General features: G+C 49.8%; 2 protein-coding genes and 1 long non-coding RNA gene across 3 annotated transcripts in view; all 3 read left to right on the top strand.

Annotated features, from left to right (window-relative positions):
- Positions 1–26,927, top strand: part of LOC136992034 (uncharacterized) — a 67,640-nt gene that overhangs the window by 36,920 nt on the left and 3,793 nt on the right. The window lies entirely within an intron of this gene.
- LOC136991774 (olfactory receptor 5F1-like) lies at positions 7,898–8,659 on the top strand. The gene has a single exon (XM_067295221.1). It carries the CDS (start codon positions 7,898–7,900, stop codon positions 8,657–8,659), a length of 762 nt encoding a protein of 253 aa, XP_067151322.1.
- On the top strand, positions 21,996–22,931 carry LOC136992053 (olfactory receptor 8D1-like). Its single transcript, XM_067295733.1, has one exon. It carries the CDS (start codon positions 21,996–21,998, stop codon positions 22,929–22,931), a length of 936 nt encoding a protein of 311 aa, XP_067151834.1.

Raw genomic sequence — 26,927 nt, 5'->3', positions numbered from 1 at the left:
AACTTTTTTAATTTTTGCACCTAAAATATTGATCTGGGGACTGAAATCTCTTGCAGGTCTGCATCAGAGACCACTGAACTGTTAGCAGGCGTTAGCATTTTCACATCTCGTTGTCTGAGGATGATCAACAGCTGAAAAAAAGGAAGAAACAGCCAGGTCTATATAACCATGGCATGCTTTTCAGGGCAGAAGTGTTCTTTTGGTTTTTCACCAAAATTCTCACAAATTGCCTGAAAGACAATGATAGTGTGGAAATAAATTGCCACGTTGCACTGTATAACTGGCCTTGGCTAAAAATAAATCACAATTAAAAGTCTATGGAACTTGTCACCTTATTCTAAGAACGTAAATGGGGGACCTAAGCCATGACCTGAATCACCCCAGACTACTTCTGCAGTAAATAGTCACATCTAGAAAATGAGTCAGATTTTAGGATGCACCAAGTTTTCACTGAGAATGAAGGACCTTGAAAGACCAGAGCAGACCAAGCTATCTAAGGTGGGATTCATCTTGCTCAATTTTAACCATCTAAACTTTTGCCAGTGAATCTACATTGGTCATCTGGGCTTCCTTTCCCATCAATGGACAGACACGCATCCAGCAAGCAACGCATCCCCCTATCCCTCTGTAATGGTTACAGATGGAGCCTAAGATCATCTCCTCTGACCCACACTTAGCTACATATAGGCGTGATTCATGGCAACTAGAGTGCCTGGAAATACAGTTGGGAACTGAAGTCCTCCTTTCTGAACCCCCAGACTCTGTCTTAACCATTTGGTATTCTAGCTGGAACGGATTACCTTCCTTTTTTTTGCAGGAACGTAGAGGTTTCTGTTTTACCTGTGTCTTTTTCTGCATAGCATTGATATTTACAGGGTTATTTTACTGAATTGTCAGCAGGTCTTTTATTAGAGCGCCTTTTGGAATCATTACATCTCCCGTAAATGCAAGGGTGAGCAAGGTGTATCTGTCCCGCCTAGAGTTTATACTGGCATCAGCAGAAATGTCTTTACTTTTGCAAAGTTAAGTTAAGCTCTGCATTTTTTCTAGAAGTGTAACATTAGTACCCAGAATCTTCTGTATGTATTTGGAAATATCATTCAGTATCAATTAATTGATTGAGCTTCATCCAAAACAAATATGTGAGGATAATTGTTTTGAAAATGTAAGAATATCTTTGTCTGAACATTTAAAACCAGCACTGATTTCTTCTTTTCAGAACTTACTTTAAACTTAAGCTATCTCAGGAAAAAAAAAACAAAATATTTTGTAATAAAAATCCCAGAATGAGGTGCAACATTTCATTTCACTTTGAACTCATTCTTTTGTGTTCATTCTTCATTAATTTTGCCTTTTGTTTTCCTTTGTTTTAAAAAAAACTTTGTTTCAGTATTTCAATCTATTCTTTTTTTCCAGTGTCCAATTTCTCTGTTAAATCAGAAAGGTCATTGTTAACCTCAAACTCTGCGTGAACTCTTTACCTTATAGTTCACCGAGATGAATGTATACCAGTTATTACATGTTAGGTAATATGTTTCTCCCAAGTGCTATGTTCTAGCTCTTAAATAAAATGCCACCTGATGTCCTATTTCATACACATCATTTAATATGTCTGAATGTCCGATATACAAGGAAGAATTGCATGTAGAAAGTATGTTTGTAAAGCTCTCTTTGGATGTCCTCCTAAGCTTCCCTTATAGGCAGGCATGATCCAAGGCACTGGCTTCCCCCTCTGATGCTGGGTAAGATGCTCATTTTCTACTGCCTCTCTCTACATGGCGATGGATGAAATTGTTTGTGTTGCTTAACTACTAGGACTGACCAATCCCCTGACCGATCTTACCTGGAGGAAGCTAAACGCAAAGTAAGCAAATGTCTGAAGAAAACCACGCTGCAGTGACTGAATTCATTCTCTTGTTTCACGGACCGTCCAAAAGTGGTGACCTCATCTGTGTCATCACTTTGGTGGGGAACAGGGGCATCATTTTTCTTGGACCTTAGCTACTCATCTGCCATTGCTCCCAAGATGCTGGTGAATCTGATAGCACAGCAGAAGACCATTTCTTTAACTGGCTGGGCAACACAGATGTTTCTCTTTGCCTTTGCTGATGCCAAGTGCCTCCTTTTGGCTGCGATGGCCTATGACCACTACGCAGCCATATGTCATCCTTTCTCCATGAAGTCGTCATGTCCTGAGGGCCTGCACCTCCAGAGTAGCCGAGGTTTATCCTAGTGCGGGTCTGACCTCACTGATACACGTATTTTACATTCACACTGTCATTCTGTGGACACAACACCACCAGTCATGTCTTATATGACATTCCCCTGCTGCTGGAGCCTTCTCCTCCAGCACGCACATCAGGGAATTCCTCCTCTTTGCCCTGTGTGGCTTCATACAAATCAGCACCTTCCTGATCATTGTTGCCTCCTATGCCTGCATCCCCTGTGCTGTCTTCTGAATCCATGCAGTGGAGGGCAGGCACAAAGCCTTCTCCACCTGCACCTCCCACCTGATGGCCATTGTGTTTTCCTATGGTCTCCTGCTCTTCACTTATTTATGCTCCAGCTCCAGCTCCAGCTGCCTACTGGACAAGGACAAAATGATCTCCACGTTTCACGCTACTGTCTTTTCCATGTTGAACCCCCTGATTTCCAGCCTGAGGAACAAGGAGGTGAGGGATGTCCTAAGGAGAGCAACAGAGAGAAGAGTGCTTTCTCAGGTATTTTCTTAGAAATGAAAAAGGTGTAGGGTGTTTCTGGGGCAGTACACAAGAAAAATACAAACAATGGGATCTGCCTAATGCAGATGACTGGAATATCTCCATTTGAGCTAGCTCCCCAGGTTCATTTTGTAGTCATTGGAAAACAGTAGTCAACTTCGCAGGTGATTCCACCTTATCGTAAAGGATCACCTTAACCCAGAAGGTTCTACTTCTCCTCACCGACTATGAAGGGAATCTGTCCCGAATGCAGCAAAAAGCTACATTTTTGGTGCTTGCAATTAATGAGACATCTCTCAACCAAGATGTTTTAAAGAGGAGTCCAGTTCAGGTATCTACTACATATGAGTGTGATTGAATGTATTAAACATGGAACATTAAAAGCCTTTGTATACTGAAAAAGATTTCAGCTGATTTGGCAGCCAGCTCTGCTGTATATTCTATAGACAGGGGAATCTCATCTCCTGACATAGTTTATCTTACTTTTAGGACTAGGACTCGTTTGGGTTTCACCAGGCATCCTTCCTGCTTAGTCTGCATGATTATTCTGGTTCCACCTGACATCCTTCCTGTTTGTTCTCATCCTGCGTTCTTACCTTGCAGATTTTACCACTTGCATATGGTTTCTCCCACCCTGCTTGCGCAGCTATGCCACAAGTCTGTTTTTGCTTTTATGGCACACTTATTTATTTATGCTTAGCTGAGTTACTGAATGCTTATACGTCGTTGATGGCTATGCTATTAGCAGTGTTACAAAGCACTTAGACACCCCTGTGAAGATACACTATTGTCCTAGGCTTGTGCCTGATTTCAGGGAAAGCAAATATTAATTATATCTTGCTTAGTAATACTTTTACTTCATACAAGCAATGGGCCGCTGCTTTGGCTGTATAATGTTTCCTGCCAACTCAGCACCGGATCCCCTTTTTTCTGGTTTTCCTCTTGCTGATGAGGTATCTGTAGAAGCCCTTCTGATTGTCCTTGCCCGTCCCTTGCCACTTTGAGGTGCGGCCAAGCTCTGAGTTTCCTAATGCCATGCTTTGCACACCTGGGCAATGCTCCTGTATTCCCCCTTGGCAGCCTGTCCCTGCAGGGTGGCGGTGAAGGAGACGGGGTGTCTGAGCCCACGTTCAGACCCCGAGGCCAGCACCCCTTCAGGCTGGGCAGAACCGGTGGCCAGTGCCGCCCCCAGATATCATCCATCTATTCAGGCTGAATTAGAGAAAGGGCCAAGAAGGGGCTGGGGCAAAGGCCGCTGCCCCCTACCTGGCAGGCAGCGTTGAGATGAGGCACCCGACCTTCAGGCTCAAAATGCAGCAGTCAGCAGCTCAAAGTCCAGGTGGTTATGGGTGGCATCACTCAAGGCCCAACACTGGGCCTGATCCTGTTCAGCAGCAGCATCAATGACTGCCCTCAAGGGGACAGAGGGTATCTAAGCGAGCGTGCAGATAACGGTAAACTGAAGCGGGGAAGCAGTCCATACCATGAGGGTGCAGGGTTCACCTCCACGGGGACCCTTGATGACCTGGAGGAATGGGCCAAGAGGAACCTCCTGAAGTTCAGCAAAGCGCCAAACCCTGCTCCTGGGCCAGAATGATGCCAAGCATCGAGACAGCTTGGGGACCCATGGGTTGGAGCAGCTCTGCAGAGAAGCACCGGCATGCTGGCAGGCAAGGCTAGATGACTCCCCGAGGTCCCTTCCAGTCCAAAGGTATCTCCCGACGATCAACCTAACCTGGCACCAGATTTCTTCATTTTCTTTCATCTGTCTCTACCAAAAAATGTCTAGCCATGGCTATTGGTAAGCACTGAAAATACCAATTTCTTAGGTTAGCAACCGCAGAGGAAGGGAATTGTGTGTGTGCGCTATGGACAAGGGTCCATGGACAGCTGCTTTCTTGGAAAACTGAGGATGCAATTTAACACTTCCGTGATGCTGCAACGCACTGCATGCACTGGGGACGGTTCCTCTTCACAAGGTTTGCCAAGCGCTCCTCCTTATCTTCCTCCTATAAACTTCTCTTTATAAGCCTCCCCTTTGCATCCGCTGCCCAGCTTTCAGCTCCCTCTGTGCCAAGAGGCCAAGGTCCATCTCCACTACGGCCCAGCTGTGCAACTGTGGCTCGGGCGGCTGAGAAAGCCAGTTTTTGCAAAGAGGAAGCCATGACAGCACTACACTGTTGAGACTGGGGTTCTTAGTAGAAGAGGAAAAACGGCAACGCAGGAAGGATGATAATCGTAAAGGGAAAGAAACTACGGAGGCGACAGTCTGTCGGACACCGGCGAGTCGGGGTCATGGCCGCCGTGGCTGCCGCCTCCGCGGACTACGCCTCCCAGCATGCCGCACGGCGGCCCGGTGACGTAATCGGCGCGCGACACGCTGGCCTCGTCCTCATGGCAACCGCGGCGCCACCGCCCCGCGGCCGCGGGCAGCCCGGCGCCCCCCGCGCAGCCCCGCGACAGCTGTGTAGGAGGTGACCCCAGGCGACCGCCACACGCTGATCACGGACCCAGAGGCGATCCCGAGCGCCGCAGCTCCGCACGGGCGGTGAGAGCCGCCCTGGCAGCAGGGAGGCGCCCCACTGCGCCCCGGTGCTGGGCTGCCCTCCCGGAACTACATCTCCCAGCATGCCTCGCGGCCACCGCGCACGCTCCGTGCAGCTTCCCAGCGTCTCCTGATTGGCTCAGCCGGGTGCTCCTGGGGCGACAGCGCCCCCGCGCGGCCCGCGCGGGGCAGGGCGGGCCCCGGCGCCCCCCGGTGGCCGCGCGGGGCAGGGCCGGTGCCTCGCAGCCCCCCGCGGCCTCAGCGGGGCTCGCGGCGCCTGCAAGGCTCCGGCCGGGCCCCCTGAGCTGCCCCGCCGTTGCCTGGACGGCCAGGCCCGGCCGCGGGCGCTGGGCCGCGGGGCTTGCTGCTGCCGCCACCAGCCCGGCGCGGCGCGGGTGCTGCGGCGGCTCCCGGCTGGGCCTCCCCGCCTTCAACGGCCGGGGCTGGCCGGGCCTCTCGGCGCGGTGCCGCTGTGTGAGGCGGTGCCGGGGCCTGGCAGTGTCCTGCCTCAGGGCGGGAAGGAGGGCAAGGGCCGTTCAGTGCCGTGCCCGGCCGGGCTCTGTCGCTTACCATGGTTTTCTTCCTCCCCTGTGGTGCTCTGAGAGGGACCCCAGGGGTTTAAAGCTTGTCTGAGCACGCAGGTGGCCTTGTGGTTGTGACGGCTGAGTGGTCGCTTTGTGACTTGCTTTGTGCGGCAGGCAGAATGCACTTTTTTTGCCTTAATGGCAAGCGGGGCTCATGCGGGGCTGCGTGAGCCCTGGGCCGCAGGCTGGCATAGGCTTCGGAGGAGGGAGATGCCCTGATGTTGCAGGCAGCCTTGGGCAGTGCGGTGAGGTGGAAGTGTCACTCAGATCCATCCTACTGAGGGAAGGAAGACCCAGATGAGTTATGACACGGTTGTGCAGCCTGGGGAAGCAGAGCTAATGTACGTGAAGACCAGCAAAGTGGAAAGTACTTACAGGGAAATTAGGTTTCTCGCCTTAAGATGACGGGATTAGGCAGGCGTGTTAGCAATGAAAACGGTAATGGTAATAAGTACTGGAGGGCACTGCCGGCAGTTGGCAGCTTTTTATTGCCCCTCCTCACCCCCCAGTTCTGTTAGATGTCTGTGTTTTGGGGAAAGGGGTTGAAAGAGGAGGAGGTGCTGGGAGCTGTGGCCACTTTCTCTGTGTTGTAGCTGTTGACTGTAGTCCTGGTGCTGTAAGCAAAATGGGAATGTTACAAAGGTCTAGGAAGAGCTGTGAAGGACAGGATTGGTGGTATAATGATTGAACTCTGAAATTAAAGCTAAGTACTGCAACCTTTCACATATTTCCTGCCCAGCAGTACGGAGTGAGGACAATCCACTTGTTTCCACTGGGGAAGAAAGATGCTTTTTACAATTTGCTCTTAGCAAACGAATGTTATCGTGCTCAGTTTGGTTACTGCAGATGTCAGAACAAAGAATGTTGCCTGAAAATGAAATGCTTTCTCCTTCTGAAGAAGGACAATGAATAAATGTCATGTGCTGGTCAGGAAGGGACTCTATCTGCTTCCCGCTTCTCAGGCCTTAGGGTTTGGTTGCTTTCGTAGCAGCTGTTGCTCAGTCCTGATGTTCCCAGCTGAGAGGAAAACAGAAAGTGACTGAAACAAAAAGGGGTCTGTCTAATTGCAAGAAGTCCTGTGGTGGCAGGGGATGTAGGGGGAGGGGTTGGACTGTCTCCTACCTGTTGTTTGCAGAAGAATGCCCTTCTGCAGGACTTTGTACAAGGAGAGAAGGTTTCCAGTTAGTCTAAAGTGATGATGGTGTCACTTTTTCTTCTCCTTCCTCAGTGTCTCCCATGCACTGCTGTTTCCCCGGCTGGATGTGGCTGTGGAAACAGGTAGGTTCTCTGCCCAGAAGTGTTAATGGAAGCTCAGAAAAAAAGAAAGGAAAGAAAGAAAGAAACCCTCAAGGAAAGCATCTAGAAGAAGCTGGGAGCTCCTGAAGGGCTCCTGACTCAAACTTCACATCCCCTGAGAGCTCAAGGTTTCTAGTCAGTACGTTTGGCTTCAAACAGGCCACTCTGGCTGCCTTTCCCACAACTGGAGAGGTGCTCACAGCTCAGGTAGATATACCAGACCTACTGTTTAAAAATAAGCTAGCATGGGGGGGCCCAAGGGTTGTACAAGTCTGTGGGGGAGACGAGGGAGGACAGGGCTCTGCTTGCTTTCTCTTCTAGGCAGATGGCAGCCCAGCTCCCTAGACTCATGCCGCAGAAATGTTTGCATGTTCTTTAGGGGGAATACAGATACATCAGTCTGAAACAGGCTCCGTTCCGCCCTTCTCTCTCCTTCCTGTCTCTTTGGTTTCTTTCTGTAGGGGCTGTAGCGGGGTGTGGGCTTCGTCTCGTCCCTCGAGACCCTGCAGGAAATCTGGTGTTAGGGCAGAGTGAGGAACAGACTATGCACAACTGGACTGAGATGCCCCCAAAGCACTGTATCCCTAGTATGTGACGTCAAATGGGAGAGAGGTGTCCCCTTCCTTCTCCTTTCTCAACCCCCTGAATTTCCAGCTTCATTCCTGGCTTATCAGTTTTGTTATTGTAGGTGTCTGTGTGGCTGTGTCAGCATCATCGTGCTGGTCAGGGTCAGCCCCCAGCTCCACACCCCCATGTACTTTTTCCTCAGTAACTTGTCCTTCTTAGACATTTGCAGTTCCTGCACCATCAGCCCCAAAATGCTGTTGGACCTTTCAGAAAAACACAAAGCCATTTCTTTTGCTGGCTGCCTCATGCAGTTTTACTTCTATGCTTTTTTTGCCACATCTGAAGTCTACCTTCTGGCTGCCATGGTGTATGACCGCTACATGGCCATCTGCAGCCCCCTGCTCTACGGGGTCGTCATGTCTCCTGGACTCTGCATGTGCCTGGTTGCTGGGTGCTACCTCGCGGGGCTGCTGAATGCCATCATACACACGAGTGGCTTGCTCCAGCTCTCCTTCTGTGGTCCTCACATCATCAATAACTTCTACTGTGATGTGCCCCCATTGCTTGTTCTCTCCTCCACTGACACATGGCTCAACGAGGTTGTGATGATTGTGTTTGTGGGCTTCAATGTGATCACCACCAACCTGCTCATTGTCGCCTCCTACGCCCACATTGCAGTGACCATTGTGAGGATGAACTCTGCTGAAGGCAGGCGCAAAGCCTGCTCCACCTGTGCCTCCCACCTAGCAGCCGTCACCATCTTCTACGTGTCTGCTGCTGTCAGTTACATGCAACCCAGTTCAATGAACTCAGTGGAGAGCAGGAAAATTTCATCCATCTTTTATATCATTATAGTCCCCATGCTGAACCCCTTGATTTACAGTCTGAGGAACAAGGAGGTGAAGCATGCCACAATCAATATTATCAGCAGGAAAATGTACTTCTGAAAGTCATTCTCATTTTATATGGTTTTCCTTTGTTTTTCCTCTCTTGAAAGAGAATGTTTCACGCATGTTTCTGAGATTGCTGCTTCCAAAACTGTTTGAAACCTCATAGATTAGGAGTAGAACATTAATTAGCCATCTCTCAGACTGATTGTGCCCACTGACACAGCTACATCTTTCTTGTCTGAAGAACAAGCTTCTTCTCCAGTTACTCTATCCCCCACACTGTCACAGTTATACTGCCACTGTGCAAAACGGCAAAAGGTGAGTTTATGAGCTGGAGATGGTGATGCTGTGGATCTGCACACAAAATCACAGAAGGGTTAAGGTTGGAAGGGACCTCTGCAGCTGTCTAGTCCAAGCCCTCTGCTTAGAGCAGGAGCAGCTACAGTGGGTTGCTCAGGACTGTGTGCAGTCGGGCTTTGAATAGCTGCAAGGATGCAGACTCCACAACCTCTCTGGGCACCCTGTTCCAGTGTTTGACCACCCTCACCATCAACACTTTTTTCTTATGTTTAAATAGCATTGCCTGTATTTCATTTTGTCTTTTCACTGTGCACCACCGAGAAGAGTCTGGCTCCATCTTCCCTACCTCCCCCCATCAGGTATTTCTATACAATGATAAGATCCGCCTTGAGCTTTCTCTTCTCAAAGCTGAACAGTCCCAGCTCTCTCAGCCTCTCCTCACAGGAAAGACGCTCCAGGCCCTTAATCACCTTCACAGCCCTTTGCTGGACTCGCTCCAGGAGCTCCATGTCTCCCTTGCACTGGGGAGCCCAGGCCTGGACACAGCACTCCACGTGTGGCCTCACCAGGGCTGAGTGGAGGGGAAGGATCACCTGCCTCGACCTGCTGGCAACGCTCTGCCTCATGCAGCCCGGGAGGCTGGTGGCCGCCTTTGCCACAAGAGCACGTTGCTGGCTCATGCTCAACTTGTTGTCCACCAGGACTCCCAGGTCCTTCTCTGCAGAGCTGCTCTCCAGCAGGTCAGCCCCCAGCGTGTCCTGGTGCACGGGGTTATTCCTCCACAGAGGCAGGACTGTGAACTTCCCTCTGTTGAGCTTCATGAGCTTCCTCTCTGCTCCTTTCTCCGGCCTGTCAAGACCCCTCTGAATAACAGCACAACCGTGTGCTGTATCAGCCACTCCTCCCACTTTTGCACCATCTACAGACTTGCTGAGAGTGACTTTGGTCCCATCATCCAGGTCACTAATGAAGTCGTCAAACAGTATTGGCCCCAGTGTCTACCCCAGGGTACACCACTAGTGACTGGCCTCCAGCTGGACTTTGTGCTGCTCTTAATGACAGAGCTGAAAGGAAGAGACTCATTATCCTAGTGACCCAGGAAGATTATTATTCCCCTTGACCATGCTAGTGAACACCTACACTGACCACTACGCCAGTAATCTGCAATGATAGTGTTTCTAGTATAGCACCAGGAGGTCACAACAAGGATGGGAGAGGAGAGGGCATCACATGCTGGCAGGTACGCACATGTGTGGCAACAGCAGAGAACAGTATGTAACATAGTCAATCCAAAGGGTACAGGGGCAGTAAGAGAAGAAAATGGTGAAATGAATTGGAGGAGATTATAAGAGCAGGAAAAAATAAAAGAGAGTCCTCCAGGAACACAGGCTTTATGAGTGAAATGTCTTAAGTGTTCCTAAAGTATAGGAATGCTGAAATTCCCCCCAAAGCTTTTTCAGCTGCTTCGCACCATCTCCTTTTTCTGTTAGCCAAAACTATTTCTATTTTCCATTTTTGTCACGCAGTCTCACCATGTTTCCAGAATGCCTATGCTGAGTGAACGGGAGTTTGAAGGTACAGTGCTCAATGAAGGCCATTTTAAAAGTCGGGAGAAAATGTAAACTTCAATGAATGATGAACAAGCTTATGTTACATTTCTATATCTGAATAGTTTGAGGCTGAATCATGAAGTGTTGTGCTACCTGATTTGCTGACCACCACTACCCTCCAGCATATTAAATGTATAACTTCATATCCTTGGACTGACTATACTCTTCTGTATGTATAAAGAACACGTTAAATGAGTTGTTCAAATTCATATTCTGAGTCTTCCCTTAAAGTAAGTTTTTTTCTCTAGATTATACTGAGGGCCAGAGGCACTTTTTCCATTTCCCGCACTCAGCAAGGAATATGAAACCATGGCTGAGTACAAAACTGGGGGTTCTGAGCTGAAGTTAATGACGTTCTTTATTTCCTCCTGCGCCCCGCTTTCTCTATAGGTATGCTGACTTTCACTTGCCATCTTCCTGCCCAGCACCTTCTTATGCATGGCTTCTTTGAGAGCCCCTTGGGGTGCAGGTCCCTTCCTTGTGCTCTGTGTTTCTTGACTCTCCCCATGCCCACGCTGGTTAGCTCTGGATCACATGGCAGAGTGGTCCTGGAGCATGCGCCATACACCCCTGCTACAGAACACAGAGCTGGAAATCATGTGCTGACCTCAATCACCACCAAGGAAATCAAAGCTTTTTAAAATTGTCAAGCAGAGAAACCGAGGGGACGGTTGTTTGTCCCCCTGCAAGGCTCACACCACTTCCCTTTTCCTTCTCCGTCCCTTGGCTGTGGTGGTGCAGGCATCACTCTGGACTCAGGTGCCAACCTGTGTGTCGTGAATGCTGGCGGGCCCTCCGCATGCAGCTGCTGGGGGAACTGGTCCCCATTATCCTGTCAGGGCTTGAGGGCTCACCTGCATCCTTGCCGAGGCCGACAGAGGCATCGCTGGCAGCCCCTGCCTCGCGGACAGGGGAACATCGCCTGCCCCTGGTAGCACTGCCCGTGCACCAAGCGTGTGGCTCAGCTGGACACACGCTACCTTGCCATCTGATGGGTAGGGCCTGATGACCCAACTTGAAGGGACTACATAATCTCTGCTGACTCAGGCAGACGGTGCAATGCCATGAAGTTCTCTAAGAGAAACCATGTGCTAATGTCCCCTTTGAGTCTGAGGTGGGAGGTTAGCGACTCCCTGAAGGCTGCCAAGATGTGGGCCTGCATGAATAGCTGAATTCACTAGGACTAGCAGCTCCTTTAAGCTCAGGCCAGGGATTTCAGCCCTTCTCTGAGATGTATTGTAGGCGTGACTGGCTCCTCCCCTGTCTCTTGGATGGACCTCAGACCTGCACTGCAGGTAGCTTCCCTCCTAGATGGACCCTTGGAACATACATTGTGGCTGGTCTCTGGACCTGGCTAGTCTCCTTTTGCTCCTGATGGGAGCCCCTGGATGGACTCTGGACCTGCTTCTTCACTTGTGGTGCCTGGGGCTGCTGATGGGCCCTATTACTGGCCCCTGATGCTTGCTTCTAGTGTGTTGGGGGTCTCCTTCATGCTGAGTTTTCTAGCTCTCCATGCTGCAGCCCCTGTGAGGCCCCAAGCACCTGCTGCAAGGTGCTAGGTGACTTCTGCCAACCCTTGGTGGCCAGGGGAAGCTGCCTTCTCAGCTGCTGCTGGCAAGCTGCATGGACTTGGACCTCTGGTGGTAACCTCCGTACCAAAGGAGTGGAGGACTGGCGAGGCATATGCCAACGTACTGACCCATAAGCTCCCTAACCACAGGCTTCAGGGCCGAGGTAGTTGTGACAAACCAAACAGCTTTAGAAGTGCTCGTTGCCATTAACAAAGAAGAAAGTTTCCTTCTTGATAGTCTCTCTGAGGTTGTCCCGCAGTGGCTTGTTAGGAAGAATGAGGTAAGGTAAGTGTGAGCTCTCCAAGAAGGTTTCAGGGTCATTAGGGACTTTCTTCCTAATGCCCAGAAGGGCTTGTTAAGCTGATGACTCCTGGAAGGCTGGCTGGCTGGCCCCCAGAGTGAGCTGCTTGTTTTGGGAAGCAGAACAGTGTCATTTGTGTCAGAAATAGATTTAACCTAGCCTAGCGTAGCCTAGGTGATGAGAGCTTGGAGTTCAGGCCAGCCGAGAGGCTTCCAGTGGGTCAAGCTTCAACTCTTCCCTCTGCCTGCTGGTGGACAAGGCCTCTCATTTGGTCTCCTTAAAGAATAAGGCATCTCTGGTTCTCACTACACGTACAGTTCATATGCATTTGTTGGCATTTGCTAATCAGATGCTTCATCTTTGCCTGTTTTTCACTCCATAGAAAATCAAACAAAAACTTGAGAAGTCCTTTAGATATTGTGGGAGCCTGGGTTGGTCGAGGAGAGGCTCGTGTCTAGCTCTGGCTGTGCTCCCCCTTTTCTGCCTTACCCTGTATTTGTACATAGCTGCTAAAGGCCTCATCTATCCTAGGGGCTTTGACTGTTTCAGGGGAGTCTGTGGGAGATGTGGGTTTCTCCAGTACATAGGCCAGTACATAAGTACGAAGGACAGGCTGAAAAGCACCAGCTTGTTGGTGCGTGTGTGCGAGGAGGAGCAGGGGATCACTGCGGGGATATTGCAGAAGAAGTGACTGATCACACTGGGCTTGCAGAAGCGTATCTGGAAAGCAAGGCTGCTATGTGTCACGGCATTCACGATCCCCACCGTGTAAGGGCCAACTATCAGCTGGGCACAGATTTTGGGTACATGATGACAGTGTAGAGCAGAGGTTTGGAAATGGCCACGTATTGGCCACGTAGCGGTCCTAGGCCATCGCTGCCAGGAGGTGACACTTGGTAGGCACAAAGAGGCTGAAGAACCACATGTGCGTGGCTCACTGCAGAAGTGAAATGGCTTTCTGCTGAGCAAAGAAATTGGCCAGCACCTGGGGGGTGACCACGGAGGAGCAGCAGAGGTCTACAAGGGACAGGTGACTGAGGAAGAAGTACGTGGGGGTGTGAAGTTGAGGGTCAACCCCAATTAAAAAGATCATCCCGAGATTCCCCACTAATGTGATGACGTAGCTCACCAGGAAAACCAAGAAAAGGGGAATCTGTGTGGAGGGTCATGACAGGGTTAAGTTGGAGGAAAGTTGCACACCGTGGGAAAAGGGGAACAGGGGAAACTGTTGCTAGCTCGAACAAAGAAGGGTCTGAACAGGGGCAAGTATACCCAAGGACACTGGTGCAGCTGGGAATGATACATCTTGAGAAAGTACAGATAAACCAGCAAAAGCCAGTGGGAACCAAGGCTAAGAACAAGTCAGTGTTTCTCCAACAAAAAAGCAAACAAGACATGATCACTGCGTGCGTGATCGGTGCAATGATTGGCTACCTGTGACATAATCTGCATAATGATTGGCTTAGCAAAGTGTATCTGTGAGTTGCTGAAGTAGCTAACTTTTTAGTATAAATATGTGTCAGAATAAACAATAAATGTCTCAGGACGCAAACCTTCCTGAGTCCGTGCCATTCATCCGCCACAAATCTGCTGTTCCAGGCAGTCTGAAAAACCCTCAGGAATGAACTCTATTGCTTCTGCGCAGTTTTCTACCATCCCTTCTTCCCAGCCTGAGTGAAGAAAGAAAAAGCCAGGAGAGGGGCTAGTGTTAGATAGCTCGGTAGCCATGCCCTGGTAGTCCTAGGAGATAATCTCATGGGGCTGGTGATTGCTTTTGGGCAATGCTTGTGGGCAGCTCTAGCAAATCCTTCTTTTCAGGAGCTAATCCAGCTCCGTTCAGGCATTAGTTGCTTGCCACTTCCTTTCTTACTGCAGAGTTCAAATCAGCTATGCTGTGCTGGGTGGTCAAAATGTCTCCTTGTCAGATGGTGTCCAGAACCGATAAATGATGTTTAGAAAAAGGTCGTTTATTGGGGAGAGAGGTGCCCGCCTGCCCGGGGAGAGGCTCTGGAGGAAGGAAGGGGGGCTGCTGGCTCTGGGAGGGACTGAGCATGCATTTGGGGAGACGGCTGGCTCAGGGGGAGCTGGCTGGGGGTGGCAGGGAAGCAGACTTGAAGCTCCAGGAAAAGAGGAAGCCTTTCCAAGGTCTCTGGAGAGCCTGAGGGATCTGTGGGCTCCAAGAAGGTGTGAAATCTACCTGGAGTGGAGACACGGGCTGGTAGAAGGCGTTTGCCTTGCAAGACTGCTGTGATGGGCACTAAAGGTGTGTTCAAGCCCTCCCTCACCCAGCGCGGCTTGACTCCCCCAGCCACCTAGTTTGCTTGTTTCACATCAGTATCTTTGCACTCCTACAGAGAAAAGCTTTCAGGACTGGAGCCTTTGGTGTCCATCACTGTGCTCTTTCCAGGCGAGAGTGGGGAAGATGGCAGTCCCAACTCAAGGCTCGTGGTTATTCATGTTGTTCCTTGTGAGTTCGCAATCAGTCTCAACTTACAGTTTAGAAAATCTGTGCTAGTGGAGACCTTGAGAGATCACCTAAGCCATCCCCTGACCTAGGACCAGTCCAGCCTGGCAAATGCTCTCCTGCGGCTTGAGGGCTCAGCCAGCTGCCCCAGCAACATCGCTGCACAGTCACAGGCTGATCACCAGTTGGGAGCTTACCTGTTACAGGCGATGAAGCCCTCCTTGCCATTTGGAATAAGAAATCAAGAATAGGAGTAGAATTTCTGCCTTCTCTTCCTTTGAGTGGGCAGCTTCAGTGTTGCCTTACCCTGCCTGTTGCGCAGGGTGAGGCACCCCATCAAACACGTGCTGGGCCAAGCAGCTGCAGAGCTACCCTGATCTTCAGCTTTTCACTGGCGCAATTTCTCATGGAAACCCAAAGTCCTTTTGGTCTGCTTGCCCCACTGTCCTCTGACCACGAGGAACCTCTTTTGTCCCAAATCCTCTCCCTGGGAGAAGAGAGTTATCCTGGTACTATGCATCACTTTAACAAAAAAAGAAGAAAAAAAAAAAAGGTTCATGTTTGTTTTGAAAGGATGGTCCTTTCAGTTAAGCTAACTGTGCTGGGGGACATGATTATCGCCTTGTTTTCACTTCTGTGTGATAGAGGAGCACATTGCTGGGGAATGGTGGACTCTGTGATGCTGGACCAATACCTCTGCTTTGCAAGTGTCCCAGCGACCTCAGTTTTGATTGCAATGTCTGTTCTGCCTTAGGTTATCCTCAGGGTGGTGGGAAGGATGCTAGGGCACTTGGTTCCTTTCCATTTGTACATATATACATATGCACATTTGCCTCTGTTTATATGTATATATATGCATGTGTGTGTGTGGAATAAAGACGAAACACTGAAAAGTGCATTTCTATTGGACGCAGCATGAAGTTTATTTATTTGCAATTTACTTAAGCCAGTTAAAATAAAGATCAATCTTTAAATGAAAGGTGCCTTTTCATAATGCAGATGAAAAGGTCCAAGTGTATGTGCCAAGATGGTATACTTCCACGTCCGACAAAAAACATTGCTTTCTGAACTGGTCAAAATGTTTCTGTTTAATGCCTTCTCTATCCCTCCTGGGATGGCATTCATTGTGCATTTTAGTGCCCTGAGGGCAGCAAGGGGGCATAATAGCCCTGAGGAGCCTCACCTGGAGCCCCACTCACACCACCCCTTGCCCATGGCCCAGGAGCCCTGTTTAAGCTCAACCCAGGGCCTTCAGCTTCTTCCTGAGCTATGCTGTAGGTGTGCTTGTCTCCAGCCTGGTCTCTGCCTCCTGGGTGGACCTCAGACCTGCACCATAGGTCGCCTCTGGATGGGCCCCAGACCTGGCTCCTTGCTTGCCGTGCCTGGGGCTGTCAAGGGAGCCTGTTGCCAGTCCCAGGCTCTGCCTGCTGGGTCTGTGCCTGTGGGTCTGTGTCCCCATGGGGAGGTCCTGCCTGTGCTGAGGTCCCAGCTGGCTCTTGCTGCTCCCCAAAGTTTTGTCCTGGAGCTGTCCTGTTTTAGATTGTTGTTAATGCATGGAGGAGATGGAGTGCACCCTCGTCAAGTGTGTGGGTGATGCCAAACTGTGGGGCTGGACCAGCTGATATGCTTGTGGGCAGGGTGGCTGTGCAGAGGGACCTGGGCAGGCTGGGGGAATGGGCCACCGGGAACCTCATGAACTTCAGCGGGGACAAATGATAAGTGCTGTGCCTGTGACAGACTGGTGTGTGCTGGGGAGCATCTCTGCTGGGAGACCTGCAGTCCTGGCAGGCAAGTCTGAGCCAGCAGTGTGCCCTGGCAGCGAGTGGAGCCTAGAGCATCCTGGGCCACGTGCACAGGAGCACAGCCAGGATGTGGAGGGCTGTGCTTATCCCCCTTTACTTGGCACTTCTTAGGCCATGTTTGGGTACCCCCTCCAGGTTTGGCCTCCCACAGCAAGAACGGTGTCAACAAACCTGAGCAAGTCTAGCAGGGACCCCCAAGACAGTCGGGGTCTGAGGCACCCCACCTGTGAGAAGAAGCTGATGGAAAAGTGCTAACTTAGCCTGGAGACCAGAAGGCCTTGGGAGGACCTAAGAGCAGCCTCACAGTGCCTACACGCAGGTTATCAAGAAGCCAAAGCCAGTCTCTGTTGAGGCGCACAGCAGAGAGATGAGGGACAGTGGTCATAAACCGAAATGGGGAGGTTTGACTGGATGGAAGACCGTTTTCCCCCCAGAGGACAGTCGGGCACTGGAAGAGGGCCCAGCAAGGCTGTGCAGCCTCCATCCTTGGAGATTTTTCAAGCCTTGACTGGAGAAGGCCCTGTGCAATGTGATGTGAATTCAGTGCTGAACCTGCATTAAGGAGGAGGTTGGACTAGAGGCCTCCTGAGGTCCCTTCCCACCCGAGTCCGTGATTAGTCTGATTCAGTGATCACCTACGAAGGGGCCGAAGAGCCAGGACCTTTGTGCAGGCCTCCCTGGATAGTGTGTGATGTGGAGACAGTAATGCTAAACTAGGCAACATGTTGAATGAGACGTCCTGGGTTTTTCCAAGCATCCTTAAAATACCACCACTGCTCTCTAGTGGCATGAGTGCAGCAGAGCAGCTCCTGAACATGTCCTAATGGTGGCACATGGCATGTTTTAGGTTTGACACCTCTTTTCTTGTGAGCAGAGGGAACCTCAGGTAAACTAGCCCAGAGGTAGGTGTTACCACCAGAGTTGGAGGTAAATCCCAGAAAGAAAGACTTAGTAACAACAGATGTAAACTCACTGAGTGTGAACTCAGAGACTTGGTAAAACAGTGTCCTGGCTGGGATTCACCTGCCTAACTGCAGGTGTTGAAAAGTTGTTTCTGTAGGTCTGGCCATGTTGTCCAGGTGTCCTTAATCCTGTACAGTGAGAAACAGGTGCTTCTGATGAGTGATATGTCCTGCAGAGGTGTCCAAAGCTAGCCTGAGTCCTTGAAAAGACTGAGTAAAGAAGCTGATATGGCACCCCACCCTAGGGAAAACCTGCCGCACAATCGTATGAGAAAGGGCAATATGAAACTGCAAGTTGTCTTCAAACTGGAGAAGGGAGAATGGTAGCAGATTGATTTCTGTATTTTGGTACGCTTTTTCTTTAACAGGTGCACGTTCAATTCAAGCAAAAATATTACACAAATAAAAGTAAATTTAACGTGACTGGCCATGACAGAGATGAACAGATTTCCTTCAATTGAGCCAGTAGTAAGAAGTTACTTGGATGTGTTTCTCCAGAAACACAGGAAGAAGTAGTTCTGATTTACATCCTTCCACAGAAATGCATTGTCTCGTGTCTAGTTCTTCCCTGCAAAGTTAAGTGCATCAGTATAATGACTTATCGTCTGCAGGCATTATTTCTGATATGTTTGGGGGATTTGCCAAAACATTAGCTGCAGAGAGAAATCTCTGCATGATGCAAGCCCAGGTCCTCAGGGGAAGCTCGCTCTGTTTACCAGGTGCCCTGGAGAACCTCTGATAACTTATCCCATGAGTATGGGATGAGTGGGACATCATTCTGGTTTCACAGAGACCGACAGAGCCTATATTTGGACTTCCGCTCAGTCCTCACTGAGTGGGAGTCTGCCAATAGCTCGGGGAGACCACTGAATGGAGCAAACGTGAGTGAATTTCCGAGACAAAGAGATGCTGGATGGTGAGGTGTTGACTGTCCTCATATGTCTCTGAGAAGAATTGGATAACTTTGTGCCTGGAGAAAATCCTCCATCAGCACCTGGCTGATGATCCTACCTGCCTGTAGTTTCACTGGGACAGAGGAGAACTGTGAAGAACTACCAATGTAAGGTAGGAAAATTAAGGCTCTTGGTAAGGAACTACTGATAAAGAATGCAGCAAAGATGCAAACGAAGAGGTGGGAAATGGCAGGGCACATGGAATAATGCTTTTACACATGGTGTCGGATTAACCTTACTAGACCTGTGCTGCTCACTAGAATTCACGAGCAGGAAGACTGTCATAGTGGACAAGCAACACGGCTAAGGGGGATTCTTAGTTTAGCACTGTGTTTAAGTCAGGTGCTAAAGTTAATCTTTTCCACGTCCCAGAATAAGGCAGAACCTTTGTCAGCTTGTTTCGCCCGTGGCACGCTTTCAAAATGAGCACTGGCCAAATAGCCCACCATTACTATTCACTTTTGAAAGTTTGTCTGAATCATTACAGTTTGTCTGTATGCAGGTAAGAGGCATGGCAGTTGGAGATTTCCGGTTCTGCTGAAAACTGTGGAAGACTAATGTATGTTAAGAGGATGAGGTCCTGCGGGTGGGGCAATTTTGGATCATAATTGTTGGAAATGCCTGTTCAGGTGTCAATGCCTGCCCCTGAGCACCATTCCCTTAATCATGGGGATCTCAAAAACAGAGTATGTACTGACAAAAGGCACAGTATGCAAACATACTCCTCAGGTATACTTCACTGCATCCCACCAGGAGCTGCAGGAGGAGAGATGCACAAATGAATGGGAGAACAAGCACGCCTACTGTAACGTGCAAGAAGGGATTTGGGGGACTGATGAGACAGGATACCCCAAACCTAGCAGGTCCCCCTTGCCTCACCCAAACACACAACCATCCCTGGGTTGGTTACACTTACTTTTCACCACGGGATGACACGTCTGTAGAAGAGCATCTTCCCCACCAGTGCTACCCGGAGTCCAGGGGACAAAGTACCGGGAAGCAGAGAGCACACCGACATCCAGGGCACACTTGGACACTGCTCTGCTAGGTCCTGGTGGTGTTACAAGAGTGTGTCCCAGGCTGTTGTCAGGTCCAAGCTCGCCTCACATCTGTATTGTTCCTGCATTATGGAAACAAGTCCAGATGGGCTTAGGAGAAACGGCACAGGAACTTGCTAGAAGGAGAGTTTGAGCCCATACTCCCCACTAGCTTGGGCAGGTAGCTGTGTCAGGCAAGGAATGAGCACACCTGCCCAGGAAAAGCTTCTGCCTTGGCCTCCTCAGGATGTTGCTGACACCCAGGGGAAAGTTGGCTGGGCTCAAGAGCCCCGGCATGCATGGTGGAACAGGGCTTTGCCGGCAGCTCTGCTGCAGGTAGCTGGCCATGACCAGCGCTCCTGTAGGCAGTGCAGACAATACTGGACCCCAGCATGAAGGTGCAAAAGAGAATGTAGCTTTCTGTTACTCATGGCTGCTCCATCCTCCTGTTTCCTCCCCCCACAAATTAAGTTGTCCTTATCTTTTTCAGGACCTTCACTTGAGGCTCACGTGATATAACATCTGGAGTACTGTGTCCATTTCTGGGCTCCCCAGTACAAGAGACATGGAACTACTGGAGAGAGTTCAGCAAAGGCCTACGAAGATCATTAGGGGGGACTGGAGCTTCTCTCTTAGGAGAAAAGGCTGCGAGAGCTGGGCCTGTTCAGCCTGGAGAAGAGAAGACTGAGAGGGGATCTTATCAAGGTATACAAATATCTTAAGGGAGGGTGTCAAGACGATGGGGCCAGACTGTTTTCAGCGGTGCGCAGCGACAGGAGAAGAGGCAACGGGCACAAACTGAAACACAGGAAGTGCCATCTGAATGTGAGGAAAAACTTCTTCACTGTGAGGTTGACAGAGCACTGGAACAGGTTGCCCAGAGAGGTTGTGGACTCTCCCTCCTCGTAGATATTCATTATTCAAGTGATGATTTACCCCAAATGGCTAAGACCTTTCTTTGGAGGTGAAGTGGAGTCAGGCACACTGCAGAAGTGCCTGACTCCAATTTATTTTAGCAAGCACCTCCTCAGGTAAGGGGAGAGCTTGGCAATAAAGAGGTTAGTGGAAGTGTAAGACAAGCATTGTATCATGCCCTGCGTTGGAGGAACATGTAGGCATTCTGTTACCCATTGGAAAAATCCTTTCTAAAGCCTGTGAAAATGACAGCTTAAGGCATGCCTTAGTATTCTGAAACGGCATTTGAAGGGTACTACTACTACTACTACTAGAGAAGTAGTATGCCCTTCTCTAATTAAGCTGAGAGTAGTCTCGCTTGACTGAGCACAGAAGTTTCTAATTAGATATGTTTCATCACATCTATATTATTTAATAACAGTTGGTTCTGGACTTCTAACATAACAACAGATATTTTAGCAGTCTGCTTGAGCACTTTCACATCAGCTGTGCAAAAGAGACCAAACCCCTGAACTGGAAAGGAAATGATTAAGGGGAGATTTGCCTTAAGATTTACCCACCTTGGCAACCTTTGTCAAAAGGTCTTGCGTCAAAAGGTTAAAAGTGAAAGCGTCTAGCTGAAGGAGTTGTTTGGCGTGCACGATGGCGTGCAGGGAGGCAGCTGGCCTTGGGCTCCTTTTCGACATCTACCGAGCAAGCCTCAAAGCCCGAGCATTTCATTTAAACCTCGCCCATAGTCAAGCTACCCTCAGAGGATAAGTCTTCTTAATCTAAGAGAAATAGTTCATGACAGGTCAGAAGAGCCAATCCTCTACACTGCCAGGAAAGCCAGAGGGCCACTTTGGCTCCAGCTTGTCTATAGTGTGGTAGTCCAATGAATCTCACTTCTAATGAAGGAAACAAGACCAGAAGGAGAGACTCTGCCTAGTCTGTAGAGAGATAAAGAGAGGCCAGTTTCCACCCTGAAAGCACAGCCACCTTTCCCCAGAACTTTAAGTTCCAAGATGCCCTTCCGCTTTGTGATAGGACCTTATTTTAACTGGAGCCTTGAGAGGGATCTGCTTAGGCACTGTAGCTGCTGCATCAAAATACAGGAAAAATGAACAAGGTTGCATGATCCCCAGCTGTCATCATTATATTTATGAAACATCTCATGAGCCCCCCAAAATGCGCATGTAGATACTGGATTTGTGCCTGGAAGGGAATCAGGGGTTAAAGAACAGGTTGTGACACCCTGCTTTCTTTGTTGGATGCTTATGGAAAAGAATTTCTAAGAACTGCTGTTTTTTTTTTTCTTCCAAAGAGGTTACTGTCACTGCAAGAGAATAATCAGCAGTTCTTTTACTTTTTTCCTTTTCCATTTAACCTCAAAGGCAGTGTCAGCTTTTCACATTGATATTTTGAAGTGGAAATTGCATCCAGCATTGTTTTCACCCTCGTCCTTCTAGGTCTCTCTGCAGCGATTAAGGACAGTACAGATGGCAGATGAGAACTGCACCAGGGTGACCCACTTCACCCTTGCAGGACTCACAGAGCACCCACACCTGAGGCCTGTCCTCTTTGCCCTCTTCCTGGGCACCTACATGCTGACCCTAGTGGGAAACCTCGGCATCATCGTGCTGGTCAGGGTCAGCCCCCAGCTCCACACCCCCATGTACTTTTTCCTCAGTAACTTGTCCTTCTTAGACATTTGCTATTCCTGCACTATCAGCCCCAAAATGCTGTTGGACCTTTCAGAAAAACACAGAGCCATTTCTTTTGCTGGCTGCCTCATGCAGTTTTACTTCTATGCTGTTTTTGGCACGTCTGAGGTCTACCTTCTGGCTGCCATGGCGTATGACCGCTACGTGGCCATCTGCAGCCCCCTGCTCTATGGGATCATCATGTCTCCTGGACTCTGCACGTGCCTGGTTGCTGGGTCCTACCTTGCAGGGATGCTGAATGCCGTCATACACACGAGCACCTTGCTCCAGCTCTCCTTCTGTGGCCCTCACGTCATCGATAACTTCTACTGTGATGGGCCCCCATTGTTTGTTCTCTCCTCCACTGACACGTGGCTCAATGAGCTTGTGATGTTTGTGTTTGTGGGCTTCAACCTGACCACCACCAACCTGCTCATTGTCGCCTCCTACACCCGCATTGCAGTGACCATCGTGAGGATGCGTTCTGCTGAAGGCAGGCGCAAAGCCTGCTCCACCTGTGCCTCCCACCTAGCAACTGTCATGATGCTCTATGTGAGTTTTGTCCTCATGTACCTACGGCCCAGCTCTAGTTCAGCAGTTGATGAAGTTAAGTTTGCTTCAGTTTTCTATACGGTAGTGATCCCTTTTTCAAATCCTCTGATTTACAGCCTGAGAAACAAGGAGGTGAAGGCTGCTCTGAGGAGACTTCTGAGGAGGAAAATGTGCCCATGAAGATGAGTTGTTTTTTTTAAACCTTCATGCCTCTGTCTTATTCCTGCTAGGTGTCTTCCATGTTCAGTGAGGTGTGACCAGGTTGTGATCCCATCTAAAGTGTTCATAGGAGCAGGGCAGAGTGACTTTTCAGTGGGCTGGGGACCTTCATATTCAACATCTCACTCAGCAGCCTAAAAGTAAAGAGGAGGTAGCTTCTCCTCCTCCTCCTGCTCAGGGACACTGTTTCCCAAAGCACTGATCAGTACTACTGAGGATGTGTGCCTTCTTTAGCAAGTACGTAAGGGAGATGCAATGCATCATCTGAATTGCTACATGAGCTTACTTCCTGACTTCACAGCCACCACTAGTCTCCAGGGTCAACCATGCGGCCTCCACATTTCTTTGTGGTGATTGTTGTAGCCCTGAAGGATGCAGCTGGCATTGAGGAAAGGAACTTCTGGCTGCCAGGTGGGACTGCTCCTGCTCCTTCTGTCCCTAGAGAACATAACTTGGGGCACTTGCTCCTGAGAAGCAGCTTTGGGACTCAAAGACGCATGTGAAAACCAGCAGGGATTTTGCAGAGGGAAAGCCTGAGCTCCACGTGAGCGATCAGAGATGACACGTCGTACTGGCGCTGCTGGTTGCAGCTGCCCAAGGCCCATGATGTGACTGCTGCTCTCCACTGATGGCCAGAGCTGTTGGCCGTGTGTGGCAGGAAGGCTTTTCTGCCCTGCGATTAGCTTCCATCACAGGCAGGACTGCAAAGTTGGACCTCTCCAGGAGGAGAGGGAAGAGAGTCTGATGGCACTGCTGTGGTGGGCTATAATTTATTAGGGAGAGCAACAGAGAGTTGTTCTTTCCTTCTCCAGGGCCCTGAAAGTGATGGTGGAACAGCCTGGAACAGCATTTGGGACAGGTTGCCCAGAGAGGTTGTGCAGTCTCCTTCCTTGGAGAGGTTCAAAAGCCATCTAGGCACAATCCTGGGCAACGGGCTCTAGGTGACCCTGCTTGAGCAGCAGGGTTGGACCAGGTGATCTCCAGAGGTCCCTTCCAACCTCCACCACTCTGTGATTCTGTGGGGGAGGTGATAACAACCCCTCCATCCTTTTTAGCAACAACTTTGCTTGTTTGTATTTTCCTTTCCAAGAGGTATCGTTGGACAGCGGACTTAGCCCACATACCTTCAGGCAGGCTTGTAGAGCAAAGGGGAATGCGTAATCCAAGCTGAATAGCCTGGAAAGGCATCAAAGCACCTGTGCCTTTCTTCGAGCACCTTTGGAAAACACTGGGCTATGTCACATTCCCAGAGCCAAGGAGAAAATCCCCTAAGCTTTTGGAAAAGGCGTGGCTACTGCCAAGTAACTAAAAGCCACAGCCTGACTTGTGCTTACACATGTGGTAGTACAGCAAGGTGCCAGGGCAGGACCTAGAGCGCTGGCACAGATCACCCAGGCTGCTTAAGTGGTCTGACACCTTCCCTGGCACAACTTTGGACCCTTCCTCCCACCCCAGCAGGATGAGCTCAGCGTGGAGGTGGCATATGCCAGGGGCTGTTTGCTGTCGGTGGTTTGGAGCAGGCTGTGCTGTTTTGGCCTGCTCCCTCCGGCACAGTCCTGCACCATCCCAGGAGACTCGGCGTGGCTGCCCTCTGTCTGCACGCACTGCTGCCATGCCCTCGCCTGTGCTCTGCATGTCAGGACCATGCTATGAAACCCACTGTAGCTGGCTTTGTGAAGCCAGGCCACAGGCAGAACTATTCAAAATGGTCCAAGTGCCCAGGAGGGTTTGCGTGGTGCTGGGAGGGGATGGCTGGCTTTGATCCAGGTGGAGGCAGCATAGGTGTTGGGGGCGGCTGACTGGAGAAAATCTCCCTTTTACCTGTGCGGAGGTACCATCTGCTGGAGGAAGGCGGCCAGCTAACGATGGCCATGCAGTGATATGATCAGCTGAAAAAAAAGGTGAATGGGGCCTCCATGCAGGTCCAGGACACAGACTGCCCTTTTGGTCCATTCTGCACAGAGCTGAGCTGGATGTTCATCTGGGCAATAATTGCAAGAGTGCATAATCCCAGCCTAGGAGTCATGAGTCCACCAACTGCTCCTCCTCCTGCTCGGTCGTCATGGTCAGGGCTGAGCACTCAGCCCTGGTGTTGAGGGAAATTCCCCTGTCCCTGCTGTTGCTTTTGTCCTGTCCATAGCTCCAGTGAGCGTCAGGTTGCTTTGTAATGGTTGGTGCCTGGGGAAGGGAGAGGCATGGGCGTATTCTGCAGTGACACTGACCAGGCTGTAGAGAGTCAGGAGGTGTGTTCTGGGTGATGGGGGGAGAGGAGGAAAGAGGGAATCAGTCATGTCTTTGGCAGGGAGGGTCCTACAAATGCTGCTGGAGACAAAGCGGCGATGGCTGGGAAGCGCCTCTGCGTGGAGTCCTGCAATGTTGTTGTTCAGGTTACCTCCCACCTACACATGGCGTCAATGTGGCCACCCCCATCACATGTTTTCTGAAAAAGGCCAGCCCTGACAGGACATATACATAGCCATGTGCAGGCACATTACCTTCCCAGACACCTTCCTCTCCCTGGCCCAGGCAGAGGAGGTGGCACCGTTTGTACTTCAAGCCCTCCAGACCTTGGCTTTGAATCTCATTGCTGTTCCAAAGTGAGGTTTGCCACTGAAGGGAGTGACCAGCCCTGCACAAACATCTCTCTGCAGCCTGGTTAAGTATTATGTTGTGTAAGGCAAGAGCAGATGTTGCTTGGGTTGCTCATAGCCCACTGCCTGGCTCTGAGCGTGGACCCAAGGTCCTGCAGGAAGGCTGCGAGACCTTCTCTTTGCCCTGCTCAAAAACACTGCTGAAGAGCCGTAAGAGAGTCCATAAGCTAAAGCCGCATGAACGAAAACACGGACAGCAGTCAAATTGTGGAGATGGTGATGCTAACTCAGGGGCCCAAGAGGAAGAATACTGACCTGAAATGTTACAAAACCTTGAGGGGAAAATCAGAAGAGCTGCCAGGAGGATGAAGGCTCAGCCCCTTCCCAGGGGTGAAAGATGCTGCATCTTCCCAGCCTGGCTGATGCCCACCTGGCCAGCAGCCTCAGTGGGATGGGGCAGGAGCACAGCAATGCCTACCTCAGTAGCTTGCTGGTCTGAGCTATCATCTTGTGTGTGCCTTAGCTAATAAATACTTGCTGTCTACTCTTAAGCTGTGTGTAACCTGCTTGCAGAGTCTTTGTGTGCATGGCAAAAGATGACCAAGCAAAACCAGCCCAGTAGAGCATGGGTTATACTCATGCAAGGAACTGGTTGGCAGGACATAAAAGCAAAGAGGAAATCTCCTGGATGATGCTTTTCAAAGTCTCATGCCAGCAGGGCTTATATCTATACTGGGAATCAATAAGCCAGAAATAAATTGCTACTAGACTTATTATCAGAATTGTCTGTGAAAAGGTAAAAACTTATAGGCACATAGATATGAGGACAAATCATGTGTACATACTAAACCCAAGCACTGAAAAATTACTGGAGCTGGAAAAGACCTGCTAGCCACTCAATGGATCCCTTACTTGATTCCAAAAAGGCACTGCAAATCAGCCCGTCTTGAACAGAAAGAACGCTTTCTCTTCTTTTCCCTCCTTGTTTGTTTACTTACTCTACCATTAAAAAAGTGCCATTTTTCAACTGGCGTCAGACACTGCAGCAAGAACAAGTAGTCATAGCTTGCTTTTTAATGTTCTTGCATCACTGGAAATAATACCTTTCCCTTCCTTGTCTTCCAGCTAAGCTACACAGAACTTGTTCTTTTTCAGCCTTCGCACACAGAGGACTATGGGACTTATTCCTATTACCTGGAAGCTCGGAATGTACCTGTAAACTTGATAGTTCTTCACAGACAGTGGAAATTTTGTGGATGAAAAGTGTCATGACAGTATTTGTTTCTTTTAAGCCGCAAGGGACAGCTTTCTTCAGATGTTTCTGAGTTCCAGATCTCAGATGGTCTCATTAGGACTGTCATAAGGT

The sequence above is a fragment of the Apteryx mantelli genome, chromosome 4 (genome assembly GCF_036417845.1).
Source record: "Apteryx mantelli isolate bAptMan1 chromosome 4, bAptMan1.hap1, whole genome shotgun sequence".
Lineage (NCBI taxonomy): Eukaryota > Metazoa > Chordata > Aves > Apterygiformes > Apterygidae > Apteryx > Apteryx mantelli.
The sequence above is the reverse complement of the archived record's forward strand: the minus strand, read 5'-3'. Positions and strand labels throughout refer to the sequence as shown.

Bases quoted from the DNA above. Each gene is read 5' to 3' on its own strand.
- LOC136991774 (XM_067295221.1), top strand. From the start codon at position 7,898: ATGTACTTTTTCCTCAGTAACTTGTCCTTCTTAGACATTTGCAGTTCC.
- LOC136992053 (XM_067295733.1), top strand. From the start codon at position 21,996: ATGGCAGATGAGAACTGCACCAGGGTGACCCACTTCACCCTTGCAGGA.